General features: G+C 37.7%; 1 protein-coding gene across 1 annotated transcript in view; it reads right to left on the bottom strand.

Annotated features, from left to right (window-relative positions):
* LOC102501475 (phospholipid-transporting ATPase IG-like) overlaps positions 1-15,679 on the bottom strand; it is a 348,220-nt gene that overhangs the window by 156,967 nt on the left and 175,574 nt on the right. The window contains 4 exon segments of the mRNA XM_027776689.1: positions 987-1,090; positions 3,669-3,734; positions 5,650-5,785; positions 10,792-10,919. Coding sequence (XP_027632490.1) covers positions 987-1,090; positions 3,669-3,734; positions 5,650-5,785; positions 10,792-10,919 — 434 coding nt within the window.

The following is a 15,679-nucleotide window of genomic DNA, read 5'->3' as shown; positions in this document are numbered from 1 at the left end:
CCACCATGCTACCTGCCAGCCCCATATCGCTTATTCTAGTCATGTTCTCTGCTTGGCATCTTGTGGGGGAAGCCACTGACTAGTAAAAACTATTTTGTCATTTAAAAACAAATTACAGGAGTCACCAGGTGGCATGGTGGTTAAGACACAGACACTCCCACATGGCCAACCATGGTTGAGTGCTGGACCTGGTTGAGTGCCTTTCACGAGCCCCCCTCTGGTCAAATTAAAATAAATGAATGAATGAATAAAATTAAATAAATAATTATTTTAAAAATAAAAACAAAATATAGGCATTTAGAAATGAGACACAAATCTAACTTATTTTCATTCCTGATAACTTCTCCAATCATAGCTTATGTGTCCCCTCACTGAACTCGAATTTTCCTGAGGCAGGGTACAGTCTATTCATTTCTGTAGACCATTGAGTACCCAGCAGAGAATGGATTCTAAATAAATACCTAATCAACCAAGAAGAAGTGAACAAACTTTAAGGCCAGGCTGTACAGCCTGCCATTCCATCCCACCAAAAGCAGTGAGATGGTGATTTCACAACATAGCCCTCTGAGTATTAAGTTGTGTACATCCTATATTTTGAGTATACCTGGAGTGAAACAAAAGAATAGTGTCCAAATAGATAATGACATAGCAATTGGCCAATGTACCAGGTAGAAACTTCAAAGGATGAGTATTTCCCCTGGAAATTATATCAGCAGCTGTGCTAGAAATTAGTCTCACCTCATAGAGAGAAGTTTACACACCTTCCAATCAAACGATTTGGTCAGGAACTAGTACCTCTTTCAGTCTATACCTTGTACTTCAAATCTTACCTGAAATTAGCAGCATTACCAGCTACAAGTAACTTCTAATCTATTGATACTAAAGACCTGCTATACAATTATGACTTTAAAAGTATAATGAACAACTATATATACATATTTTTACTGTGTTATTTATATACTGCTCACACATGTACATCTGCTTACCAAATAATTCCTCCCCAGAAGAATGAGAAAAATACATAAAAGGCTAAAGAACCCCAAATCACAAAATGATTTATCCATGTCCAGAATCTTGTATCCAAGGCGAGCTGAAAAGATAAAACCCAAGAGATTTTATGATGAATATAGATTGTACCAGGTAATATACTATAGTACCTGATATGTGTGCACAATATGACATTTATGGGAGGATCTAGCTTGACCAGGGATCCAGAGGAGAGTGGGACTAAAAGAAGTACAGAATCCAGGCTTTTCAAAGAGCTAGGGGGAGAAAGCTGGGCTCTGCCCTAAGGCCTCTAAACTCTAGGGTATAGGCACAGAGATGTAGTCAAGCTAACTAGATATTAATATGGATAGTAGGTGTGGAGTGCAGATGTCTTGGGAATGGACAAAGAATGAGATAATGGTAAAATTCAGGAGGCTAGAGCACCAAGTACTGAAGTACTGGCAGCCAGGAGATCATGGCAAAAGACCTAGCTGGTAGAACGAAGTATGCTAAAAAGTAGTAGAGAATAGCTAGGAAGGGCAGACAAATTACACAAGGGAATCATGAAAGCTCAAGTGGAATAGACAAGAGTCAATAAACTTGTCTATACATATCTAGCTGTACATACCTAATATCATGTTACAATGAGTCATGGGTCTGATTATGTAGAGTGACCTTCTGATGGCCAAAGCTGTATCTAGTTCTTTAAATAATAAACAGTTCAGTTGCCTTACATTTTAATTTCTTCATGTTTCTGCCAGTACTGATAATGTTTTCAGACTGTGGCACTAGGGGTTTTCAAATGTGAACTAAAGACAAAAGTACAGTCTGCTTTGCTTGCTTTGAATTTCTAGGTCATGAGGGCTAATATCTAGATCATTTAATTCTTATAGAGGAAGTGGTGTCTAGTTTTGCTACTTGCTGTGACACCATGGTCCTCAGTTCTCTGTTACAGTTTCTCGTTTATAAATAGGATGTTGATAACATTGTTAATTCAGCCTGGTGTTGAATTCTCATCCTCCAGGCTGCAAGGAAAAATGTCACAATAATATTCATCCAAAGAGGAGGGAGTACTTATCTTTTGAAGTACACTTGAAAGATGCTGCAGTAAATCTGACTTTAACTGTGAAGGACATTTGGAAGCTCTTGGGCCATTTGCAAAGCCAAGAGGTAAAAAAAGGAGGGGGAAAAAGGCTTCATTTCAAATCATGACCCCATGAATCATAATAATAATAAAAAAAATCTAGGATTTATTGCAATGAGCACATTTTACATGCCAGATACTATTCCAAATGATTTATATGCATCCACTAATTAACTCCTCACAAAAATCCTAGGAAGTAGGTGTTATTTTTATTTCCATTTGGTAGAAGAGGACAGTGAGACACAAAGAAGTGAAGTCACTTGCCCAAGGACACACAACTAGTAAGTGGCTAAATTGTGCTAAGTTGTAACGTCTCCTTGTAAAGTCCTAAAATATTACTGAAATACATAAATAATACAAACATATGTCAGCTCAATTTGGTATAAAATATGAACCAGGGACAAAAACTTAGAGGAAAATAATTAGAGAGGTCCCTTATACTTTTGAATCTTTTGTTCTCACTACTGGCCATGTTGAAATTCATTTAAAGGTACTGATTCTTGGTCATACTTTACATGGATCATCAGAAGACTGATTATGCTTTCAATCATAAGAGTCCCAACTCACAGGCATCAAGGCCTGCATTCAGCATGGTTTCACAGCATTATTACATGTCAATCCCAGTGATACTGCCAAAATTACCCTTCTTGTATGTCACCTGCTGTATATTTTTTGCATTTCTTCACTAACATGAGTAAATTTCAATGGTGAATATATATTTTTAAAATTTATGGTTTATTTTTAGGATTCCCCCCCAGGGTGTGTGTACACATTGGAGAAAGATAGAGAGCGAGAACAAGAGCAAGAGAGAGAAAGAGAGAGAGAGAGAGCAAGACAGAGAGAGTGAGCAGGAAAGTGAGAAATCATCCCCCAGGGGGGATGGCTATGCCACACAATCCCTTCTCTTCCATTCTCCATCTGGGATTCTGGGTGTGCATGCACATGCATCCAAGGTGATTTTCAAGCTGCTGGGCCTAGGACTTGAACTGTGGTCAGCCATGGGAGAGCCCAGCACCTTAACCACCACACCACCTGCTGGTCCCAGTGAATACATTTTATAGAATTTCAATATGACCAAGCTCATTGCACATATTTATCACTCATGGACACCTACTTAATTCAAATTCCTTTTAGGTCTGGAGTTCTTAAACAGATATGTAATTTTCAAAAAGATTCAAGAATAAAAAAGAAATACACACACACACACACACACACACACACACACACAGCTTGTTTATATTCCATTTACCTCAAAATAGTGTAATGAAGGAACAGATTACCAACATAAGTATGGTATTTGAATTATTTAAAAATAAAACAAAATAAAATAGATGATATGCTAGGGGAAAAAAATCGATCATAAACAGTATATACATGCCCAAATCTCTAGCATCCTACACATATTGGTAAACACAAAAAGGAATAAATAACAACCTACAACAAAAATAAAGATTAGGAGACAAAAAAAATACATTAGGGTAAGACCAGAAAGGATTACAGGAATGGTGTTAAATAATTGAATAAATGAAAATCTAACCTTCAGGGTTACAGTGAATACTAAGACTGTGAAAACAATGGTTCCAAAAGTCCAGTTTCCATATACCTGAAAAACATTTAACAATTACATGTACCAAGAATACATAAGCCTGCTTTAAAAGTAAATAAATTAATTAAAAGCCAAATTTAATCCTTTGTGTAACTGCCAAAGACTTCTGCAAGAACTTTTAGGGAAATAGCTGGTCACAAAGACCAGGCCACATTGCTGGATTTTCCTGAGCCTCTAAATTTTCTTGGACAGGTACACCACACCTGTGGCTGGTAGGGTTTATTTCCATTATTCCATGCAGCATTGAACAGGATGTGATAAAGGCAGAGGAAAAAAAAAAAAAAAAGAAAAACTATTCAAGTCATAGCAATGTTCATCAAAAAAAGTAAATTCGATGACTCATGTCTCTAAAGAGTTTGATATGGACTTTTCCTACTATATAGAACTAAAGCTCCCAAATAAGCAATAATTTGCACACAAATGAACTCACATTTTTTAAATGAGTCTAATTTTCTGGCTATAAATACTAGAGCTGTCAGCATGTGTGCATCAAAGAAAAGCAGATACCACATATAAATCCAAATGATGGCAATGAATGGCACATATGCTTACCAAACGCTGTCAAGATCTGAATGCATAACATTAAAACAGAAAATGAGATGTAAAAGGTTTTTACAAAATAAAAACAAAAAAAATTAAGGTTAATAGAGGCAAAAAAAAGATTTAATCAAATTATACATGGGTGTTATGTTTAGTCGTTGATAGTAATTCTAACACTTACTTTAATTGTAAGCAAACATTTAGAAGGATGGTGATATATACGGTAAAACCTTATTAATTTGGACTTCAGGAATTCAAAATGGATAATGAATGGACAGAGGCTGGGTTGCCACTTCTTCCAAACCACCTAGAAATTTGCTGAGCAAAGGAATCATGTCAACAAGACGGCAGGTGAGTATATGTTTACTCTAGAGTAAACTCTTTTTAAGCAGTAGCTGCTATATAAAATTTACATGCAAAATAAAACTCTTATAGATGTGAAAGTTACAGAGTTAGTCAGAAATCTAAAGGGAATCCAATAAATTGTAATATCTAATCTCTTGTTCTTACTGGCGGGCAAACATGACTTGGGAACCTGATGTGACTTTCCCAAAGACACATGAGATTTAGCAGGACATGCTCCTTGGCAAATGCTACCTGTCTACTCTAAAGTAGATCTGCATTTCTCCAATTATTACTTTACGATTAATAAATTAATTGTTGTTAGTCCAAATTACAGAGGTTTTGACCATAGTACCTAATTTCAAAGTATCATTCAAATTTACTGAACCTATCACTTCTGTAGCAGGTGTTAACTGTCCACATTCCAGATAAAGTCACTGTACTCGGTAAATTCTTTTTGAATCTTAGCTTTGCTTTCTTTGCATTATGATTATAAAATAAATGAATGACCATAAAAGAGAAATCCCAGAAATGGCAAAGGAGAACACAGTGAAAAGCAGCATGCAAGGCAAGTGTTTGGTTTCCTGTCGTGTGGTGTTTGGTTTCCTGTTGTGTGGTTTTAAGAGAGCCTCATCTCTCCCTCATAAGGAATTCTCTCCTATAGCACAGACAGGGCAAAATCATCCCCACACAGCTGAAGATTGGGAAAAGCCTATCTCATATCAAAATGCAGGGGTCCAAAGTTTGAAGCCCTAAAGAACTCTGTTCATCCAGTAAAATTGCAGCCAGGTAATCTCCTTCTAGAAGATTTGCACATCTCTAGTCAGCCATGCACATAGGAAGTGATTTCTTACTTCAACTTTTCTACTGTTCTAAAGAACTTATAAGGACTAAATACTGTTATCTTAAGAAAACATAGTTAGCAAAATGATTACAGCTAGGGTACGTATGTGACATATCCAGTGACTATGAAAAAAACATAAGCCATGCTTATATACCAAAATGATCTGATAACATGTGATTTTTTTACCTTTCCATTTTCTTCTAGGGATGCAGTCTGAAAAAGAAAGTAAGTCCCAAAGAAGAACACTGTCCCTTCAAAGGCAGCCAGAAATGTCCAATATAAGAAGGGGCCCAACTGTAGCATGGCATTGCCAGAAATTTTCCTACCAAGAAATGGGAAAAAATCAGGTTAATGAATCTCTATAGGCTGTTCATGTAAACATACAGTGAAAATGCTAAAGGTGGGAATGGGGTTTGATCCTGTTATAACAAAGGGGGCTACCCAAATGGACTGAAAGGTTTTTGGTAAAGAGCCAGACCAAGCAAAAGGGATGATCTTCATGTAATCAAGGAGGCATTAAGTAAATTGTCCACATGCTTCTAAAATTCTGGCCACTGAAAATAGCAACATCATCGATAATAATTAACTTGAATACAATGAATACTCATTATATGCCAGGAACTGGGTTAAGAGTTTTATATACATTAACTATTTTCATTCATATAAAAACTTTGAGATAGGTATCACTGTCACTGCCATTTACAAATAATAAGGAGCCACAGAAAGGTGTACATAATCGTTCCCCAAAGTTTGATGCACATTTAGAATCACCTGAGGGCTTTTTTAAAAATTTACTGATGCCTGCCTCCCATCCTGGTTTACATTTAATTGGCATGAGGTGTAACCTGAGTGTCAGGATATTGCTAAAACTCCCCAGGTGATTCTAATGTGTGGTATAATTTGGAAACAATTAGTGTGGCAACATGCCAAAGTTCAGCCAGTAAGAGGCAGAGCTAATAAATCATCTGGGTTGACCTGACTTCAAAGCATGTGTTCTCAACCAAGCTACCAAGCTTTTCAACTACGACTGTTAAAAATATTTCTTCCAATCAAGGTTTCTTCCTGAAAATTTAACCATATTTAGGTCTTAGGGTATCTGCTATATTTTTTTCTATAAAGTCAAATAACATGTTTGAAGTTGTACAATGATATTTTGATAAATGGCAGAGGGACAGATCTGTCAAAAATAGCATCATCTTCTCAAGGACAAGTCAGAATGTTAAATAAGGCTACCAATTCTAAGGGCACAGAGCTACAGGAAGATGTGTTTGTGCAGTATTTCTTTTGGCTTCAATTTCAAATTGCTCTTAACATTTATGGTATGTGACCACTCAAATAGCACACACCTGTTGTAATACCACTGCAAATGTCTCTGGGCTGTCCTAATAGGAACCTCCTTTGTAATGCAAATGACAGATCTTAATTCAGTTGGAATTGAGTACTGTGGAGTTTCCTGAAAACATGGCAATTACGAAACTTTTACCTATAGGATTTCCAGATGCATGCAGAAATCTGAAATTCAGGGGATGTTATTTATCCTAGAAAAATTTCAGAAGGAGGTAGACGCCCAGAAACTAGCTCTTCTCACAGCCAATAAGTCATGCTTCCAAGGCATCTGGGAGCCACAAGGGAGGCAAGTCCTTAAAGATCCTTGCAGGGGGGACCAGCAGTTAGCATAATGGCTATGTCGCTGGACTCCCACGTAGTTGACCATGGTACGCGTATGGGACCCAGTGGCTTAAAACTCACTCCAGGCGCATGTGTGTGAATGCCCCAAGATTCCAAGAGGAGAATGGAAGAGAAGGGATTGTGGCGTGGCCATGCCCCCTGGGGGGTGATTTCTCGCTTTCTGTCTCTCTGTCTCTGTCTGGCGAGTACATGCTCCCTATAGCAAAAACTTCTAAAAAAAAAAAATCTTTGCAGGTAATGCCCAGAAACTGTCAGTCAAGGTGACTTTTTTTTTTCTTTTCTTTTTTTGGGAGAGATTGTTGCTATAGGGCACATGAGCTTGCCAGAAAGACAGAGAGAAACAGAGAGACAGAAAGCGAGAAATCACCCCCAGGGGGGATGTCCCCACCACAATCCCTTCTCTCCCATTCTCTTCTTGGGATCTTGGGCACCCACGCACATGTGCCCGGCGTGAGTTTAAGCCACCAGGTCTATGACTTGAACTGTGGTCGACTACATGGTAGTCCAACAACATAGCTATTATGCCAACTGCTGGTCCCAGTCAGAATGGCTTTTTAAAGTCACTGACTTGGGCTGAGGCTGAGAGGGCAAAAGCAGGAAGTGACTGTCTTTACAGATTATCTCTTATAGTTACATTACATACAACCGGGAGAAGGGCAGGGGTCTCATGGTATGCTGAATTATAGATAAGACTTCTAGTTGCACGCATGAATGAAGAAGTTGTTAGTGGTAAGGAGAGCATGAGAGAGAAGGAAGATCTGGAGAAGAGGTTGACCAACAGCACAAAACCACTGATTAAACTGTTCGAAAACTACTGGCCAGCTTGAAAGAGCAAAGGCCTGAGCATCTCCATATGATGGCAGGCAGTGGATGTACCAGAACCCTTTATAAGCTGTTACAGAACCAAACCACACCCATGCCCTCTACAGAAAAACTACAGTTTACTTCTGTCACATAAAAAATACAAAAACATTCAATGATGTCATTTCACATCAAAGCATTTGGATATGCCTGAGTCACTAAATCCCTGAAGTTCAATCTATAATATGCTACATAATGCTGCTGCTAACATTAAGTGGTACACTGCAGAGAGAGCTATACATGAACATTATGACTTCTTACAAAGAAAGTCAGAATAATGGAGCAATCTACAATCTGGTGACAGGCCAAGAGCAGTGTTTGGTCAGAGCAGGAAATCTTATGAGTATGAGGTAAAGAAGGAAAGTTGCACTTTCAGCTAGGCATGAAGTATTACATACTCTTTATTTTTGCATTAGATATTTCAAGTACACTCTCCATGCAAGACGTTCAAGAATTCATACCTACACCTGCAGTGAAGTAACTAAAACTTCATGGAAGCCCTTACCACATTTTGTCCAAAACAGCTTTTTAAAGGTTTTCAACATTCTTAGTTTATATAGATGCTTTGCAAAGCCCTGAAGGTACATGGAGGAGGACATTAGAATAGTAAGATTTATAGCTACCATCTTTTGAAAACTATATGTGAGACACTGTTTTTAAGTTCTTTCACATACAGTGACCCATTTTATCCTTACACAACCATTGTGATTAGGTGCTATGTGGGCCATACTTTATTAAGGATGAAACTGAGTAACATCTAGTCAAATAATCTGCACAAGGTAACAGTTGATAGTAATAGCAGAAGTGGGATTTGAGGGACCAGTAGTTAGTGTAATGGTTATGTCACTGGACTCCCATGTAGTCAACCGTGGTTCACGTCCTGGCCCCAGTGGCTTAAAACTCACGCCGGGCATGTGTGCGTGCATGCCCAAAATACTGAGAGGAGAATGGAGAAGGGATTGCGGCATGGCCATCCTCCCCCTGGGGGGTGATTTCTCGTTTTCTATCTCTCTGTCTCTCTGTCTTTCTAGTGAGCGCATGTGCCTTATAGCAAAAACCTCTCAAAAAAAAAAAAAAAAAAAGTGGGATTTGAGCCCAGGTGGGTAGCATGAGCTCTCGGTGAGGTGAATGGGAGCAATACTGATCACTGTCCTCAAATCCCACTTCAACTAGAGCAGCTACACTGTTGGGGCTTCACTTTACTGGTTGTCTGAAAACAACTACTCTTTAAACTGTTTGAAGACTACTGGCCAGTCTGAAAGAGCAAAGGGCTAGTTCGCAGGAGGACTGAATTCTGATCTTGGCTTTGTCTCAGATTAGACTTAGATAAATTATTTCTGGGCCCTAATTCCACATTTTCAGAGAAAGGGTATAGAAGCTGATGCTGGTAAGATTTCTACAATTTCCCTCTAGACCTAATTATCCATTTACAACACATATAAAATCTAGGTGTCAGTGGAACATTTTCAATTCTACCATGGGGATGCAATCAGCAAATTCTAGACTAGGGAAAACTTTGCATCACAAATATCACAAATGATCCAGTTTCATCAATAAATAAATGACAAGGTTAACCTACAGGTTTAAGGAGACTCAAAAAGCTTATTAATCAATTGCAAAGTATGAACCTTATTTAGATCCTGATTTAAACGAGCATAATGTTAAAAGGTGTCAATTAGAGAAATCTAAACATTAACTGGATATATGATAAAATGAAGGACTTGGGGAGTTACAGTGATGGGGTACTGCTATTTTTTAAAATTTTTATCTTTAAGACATACAAACTGAAACAACTGTTTTATATAACATTTGAGATTTGCTTCAGAATCAGCCTGTGATAGAGTAGACAGGGTTATTAATAGAACAGAACTGTCAATGAATTGATAGTTGTTGAAGCTGAATTGTGAGGAAAGTTAATTATATAATTAGTATCCTCACAACTTTTGCATATGTTTGCAATTTTCCTCAATAAAAACCTTTAAAATGATAATAAAACTAAGAAACCTGTGTAACTCTAGCAATACAAAATTAAAATGTTATAAGTAATACTGGCTAAAAAAATCCTTTAAATTTGTGCTTCATTTCATACATATAAACCATATAAACCACCCAAGACTATCTATAGCACTTCCCATCCACTATTTAGTAATTCTTGTAATCTGCTATAAATTATCACCTTTATCCTTAGCTCTAGGCATAACTTCTAAAAATCCAATTATTTCATAAGTTAAGTAACTGAGGCTTGTGCCAACTCCCTCATCCATAGAGGAATGCATCTATGTCCAACTGACACAAAATGAAAACAAATGGCTTGATGAGTTAATTATTTCCTTCAAACAAAACAATTTTAGAATGGGGCTAATAAATGGGGCAGGGTTGATGCTTTAGGTGTAGTTTATAAGAGGAAGCAGAACATACCTCATCAGTTCACTCCACTATACATAGGAACCAATAATCTAAACTACTAAAGATCTTTCAGAGTGTCTTTTTGCAGTTAAATGTAGTATCTTCCTTTAAGATGAGAATACTGTGACCATGTAGGTTTAAGTTTTAGGATTTAGTGATTTTGAACTAAATGCTTCATACACATTCAAATATAGAACCCACACGTAGGAAATATGCCATGTTCCTACTGAATACTCTGATGTTAGTAGCAAAAATGAAGAGGACCATGTAATTAGATTATGCAGGCAGTTCAGTGTCCTTCTCACTTGCAGATAAACTGTAAACCCGCAACTCTGAAAGCCTGAGGAAGTTTCAACTACATGTTCAACTTACATATACAATCGGGGGTCTGAGGTCAGAGTGTCAATGTTGATGTGCTGTTCCAGCAGACTGTAGGCCAGTATTGGCAGGGATGTGAAGCAGATATTGTACATTGTAAGATAAGCAGCATCATACAGTGGCTGAAATAATGAACAACAGAGGAAATGAAATGTACTGTAAAAATAACTTAAAAGACATTATCTGTGTATTTGAAAAAAATCACCACCTCAAACAAGACAGTTTCCTTTCATATTTAATGCAATAGTAAAACTGTAATAAGGCCACTATACTGGGCAACTATAAAAGAAACTAACTTACTAGGATCTTATTGAGAATGTTTACATGCTATAAACTGCATTTCCAATAGATGTTAACCAATAATTTTTCAAAAGAGTTTTTAGCAGCTAAAAATCTAGCTATTCAGTAACTTTTCAACAAAGACCAAATAAGTATATGCCAGGAATCTCTTAGAGAAACTAAATACAGGCAGTAGTCAGCCTGTGTCATAGTGCTTCATTTCATACACATAAACCACCCGAGCCTCTCTATAGCACCTGCTATCCACTATTTACCAATGCTTGTAATCTGCTATAAATTATCTTCTTTATCCTTAATATCATATGTCTCTCTCTCTCTCTCTCTCTGTGTGTGTGTGTGTGTGTATGTGTGTGTATAGTTCACACTTTTAAAAGTCCAAGTTCTATAATATGTATCTATTTGGACACCTTTTTTCCTGAGAGGTCCCAGGTTCTTCATGGAGTGCGTTCTTCCTCCCTGCACTGAGTAATGAACCTAATTTTATCAATAAGTGTGCCTTCGGGACCAGCAATTAGCGTAATGGCTGTCGCTGGACTCCCATGTAGTCGACTGCAGTTCGCATCCCGGACCCGGTGGCTTAAAACTCAGGCGCGTGTGCGTGCGTGCCCAAGATCCCGAGAGTAGAATGGAGAAGGGACTGAGGCATGGCCATCCCCCCTGGGGGGTGATTTCTCGCTTTCTGTCTCTCTGTCTGTCTGGCAAACGCACACGCCCTATAGCAAAAACCTCTCCAAAAATAAATAAATAAATAAGTGTGCCTTTGACAATCATGAGCTCCTAGAACAGAACTTGGCATACAGAAAGCATTTAATAAGTACTGAATGAATGAATGAATGCGTACAGACTGGAAGCCATAACGCATTTGTAAAAGACTGATCTGATATTATAAATCCTCCTTCATTGAAGAAAAAAAGGTATTCTATGAAGCATTCTGGTCAGAATACTTACTGAACCTTTCAATATTTATCTACAGTGCTAGATACTATCTCATAGCCATTTTTTGTGCCCTGAATACATAATGCTCCTTATTCATTTGTATTTAACATGAATAAATGCTCTTTGGTTAATAAACCACATTTAAATATTACACCAATTAACACAATTACGTATTTTCAATCAACAGCTACTAAAGATACAAATGCTATAACAGAAATTGACTCAAGAAGGTTTGGAACAACCTGAATAGAGCACTAGTTCTTTAGTTAGTTGACTTCTGAACATTTACTGATTTTCCAGTAAATGCTAAGTACTGGAGACAAATATGATACACCCCCTATACACCAAGGAATCAAAATTCTACACAGGGAGGCAGTGCAGGATACACAAATTGCTGGGGGAGTCCAGAATGGGGGGACAACTCTGGTCTGCAGTAGAGACAAAGCAAGAGATAATGCATGCAATATTCTCGATGAAGTTAAAAGTGAGGCTCTATGCAGAACATGGAGGTACTTACACTTTTTAGAAAAAATATTCCAATGTAAATTTAAAAGTACAAAAAAGTGTTGCATCCTTTTTAATTCTCAAGGGAGTGACTAGTCCATCTATATGGTACACAATACTACATTTTCTTTGGAAGCTACTCAGATTTTCATTACTAAGGTTTTTTTGTTTGTTTTTTGTTTTGGAGAGGTTTTTTGCTATAGGGCGCATGCACTTGCCAGAGAGAGAGAAACAGAGAGATAGAAACCGAGAAATCACCCCACCCAGGGGGGATGGCCACACTGCAATCCCTTCTCCTCCATTCTCCTCTCAGGATCTTGGGCATGCACGCACATGCGCCAGGTGTGAGTTTAAGCCACCAGGTCCGGGACTCGAACTGCGGTCAACTACATGGGAGCCCCATGACATAGCCATTACGCTAACTGCTGGTCCCACATTAATAAGTTTTTTAAAATTTCAGGTTGAGTCAGGAAGAAATAGAAAGCCTGAATGGACTAGAACAAGCAGCAAGACTGAATCAGTAATTAATAGTCTCTCAACAAGGAACAAGGAAAGGCCCAGGTCCTGATGGCTTTACTTCCAAATTCTACAAAGTTTTTAAAAAGGAACTAACACTGATCACTGATTCTTCTCAAACTATTTCTAAAGATCCAAAAGTAAGGAACCCTCCCAAATTTATTCTATGAAGCCTCTATCATCCTGATCCCCAAAACAGGCAAGGAAGTAGCAGGAAAGGAAAACTATAGACCAACATCCCTAATGAATACAGATGCAAAAATTCTCAACGGGACACTAGCAGATCATATTCAACAGCACATTAAAAATATTATAGGAACCAGTGGGTGGCATGGTGGTTAAGGTGCTGGACACTCTCACATGGCTGACCATGGTTTAAGTCCTAGACCTGGTGGCTTCCTTTCTCACTTTCCCTCTCTCTCTCTGTGTGTGTCTCTCTCTGGTCAAAGTAAAATAAATGAAGGAATAAATAAAATTAAAAGAAATAATAATAATAATAAAAGATTATACACAGGAGCTGGCAGGTAGCGTGGTTGTTAAGGCGCTGGAGTCCCACATGGCCAACTGTGGTTTAAGTCCTGAAACTGGTAGATTGCTCTCTGGCTTTCCCTGTCTCTTTCTGGCCAAATTAAAAAATATAAAAACGGAATTAAATAAATCTTTAAAAAAATTATACATTATGACCATGTAGGCTCTATTCTAGAAATACAGGGGTGGTTCGACATACACAAAACAATCAATGTAAAGCATCACACTGACAGAAGAAAAGATAGAAACTATATGATCATATAAACTGATGCAGAAAAAGCATTCGATAAAATACAGCATCCCTTCATGATTAAGACTCTCAGCAAAATTGCCATGGAAGGGACATTCCTTAACACAATAAAATCCATCTATGACAAACCCATTCATATTGTATGGGGAAGAGCTGAAAGCTTTTCCACTGGAAACTGGAACAAAACAAGGCTGTCCACTTTCTTCACTCCCTTTCAACATAGTCCTCCAGGTCCTAGCCAGTGCAATTGGACAAGAGATTGAGGCTAAGGGCATGCAAATGGGAAAAAGAGGGGTGATAATATCTCTATTTGCAGATGATATGATTATATATAGAAAACACGAAAGAATACATGGGAGGACTCCTGGAAGTGAATGAATACAGGGAAGTGGCAGGATGTAAAATCAACATACAAAAATCAACAGCAATTTTGTATACTAACAATGAACAGACAGACAGAACTGAGGAAAACAATCCCATTTAAAATAGCCACAAAACCAGTAAGATGCTTAGGAATAAATCTAAACAAAAAAATGAAAGACCTCTACAAGAAAAACTGTAAAAAAATAATAAATTATAACATAAATTGGAAATGATACAAAAATGTAAAAGGATTTCCCATGGTACTGCATTGGAAGAATTAATATAATCAAAATGTCAGTCTTAACCAAATATATCTATAAATTCAATGCTATTCCAATCAAACTACCAGAGATATTCCTCACAGAAATGGAGAAAACAATCATGAAATTTGTCTGGAATAAAAGACCCATATTGCCAAAGCAATACTGTGCAAAAAGAATAAAGTAGAAGACATCTCACTTCCTGACCTCAAAACATATTACAAAGCTGTGATAATCAAAAACAGCATGATACTGGCAGAAAAACAGGCAGGTAGACCAATGGCAGAGAACTAAGAACCCAAAAATAAGCCCCAAAACATGCACCCAACTGATCTTTGATAAAGGGCACAAGACAATCCAATGGGAGAAAGGAAATATCTTTAGCACATAGTGCTGGAAAAACTGGATATCCACCTGCAGAAGAATAAAACTGGACCTCTGTTTCTCACCATTAAGAAAAAAAAACTCAAAATGGAAAAAGGCTCAAAACATAAATCTCAAACTATAAAACTACTGGTAGAATGAATACACAGGGAACTCTTGGCAGACATTAGAGTAGGCAAAGACTTCTTAGAGAAGATCCCCAGAACACAGGTAATAATTCCAAAAATGGACAAGTGGGACTACATTAGGCTACAGCAAAAGAAACAATTAGAGTGAGGAGACAACCCTCAGAGGGGGAAAATATATTTGCAAACTATGCCTCAGATAAAGGACTGATAACCAGAATACACAGGGAACTCAAACAGCTCACCTGCAAAAAAAGAAAAGAAAAAAAAATCCAATTAAAAGGGGAAAATGAGTTGAAAAGACAATTCTCCAAAGCAGACCTATGGACAGCCAAAAAGCATATGAAAACATGCTCAACATCTCTTATCATATGGGAAATGCAAATCAAAACCACAATGAGATGGTATTTAACCTCAGTCAGAATGGCTAAAATTAAAAAGATAAAAATGATAAGTGCTGATAAGGTTATGTGATGTGGTGAAAAAGGAACCTTCCTATACTGTTGGTAGCAATGTAAATTAGTATAACCACTGTGGAGAATGATATGGAGGTTTCTTAAAAACCTACAGAAAGAATTGCCATTTGACCCAGTAATTCTACTCTTAGGTATCTAGCCAGAGGATAGAAAAATCTTCAGTCAGGGGGACCAGAAGGTGGCACGGTAGTTAAGGTGCTAGACACTCTCACATGGCCGACCACGGTTCGTTCGAGTCCT

This window comes from Tupaia chinensis, unplaced genomic scaffold (assembly GCF_000334495.1).
Source record: "Tupaia chinensis unplaced genomic scaffold, TupChi_1.0 Scaffold000706_1, whole genome shotgun sequence".
Lineage (NCBI taxonomy): Eukaryota > Metazoa > Chordata > Mammalia > Scandentia > Tupaiidae > Tupaia > Tupaia belangeri.
The sequence above is the reverse complement of the archived record's forward strand: the minus strand, read 5'-3'. Positions and strand labels throughout refer to the sequence as shown.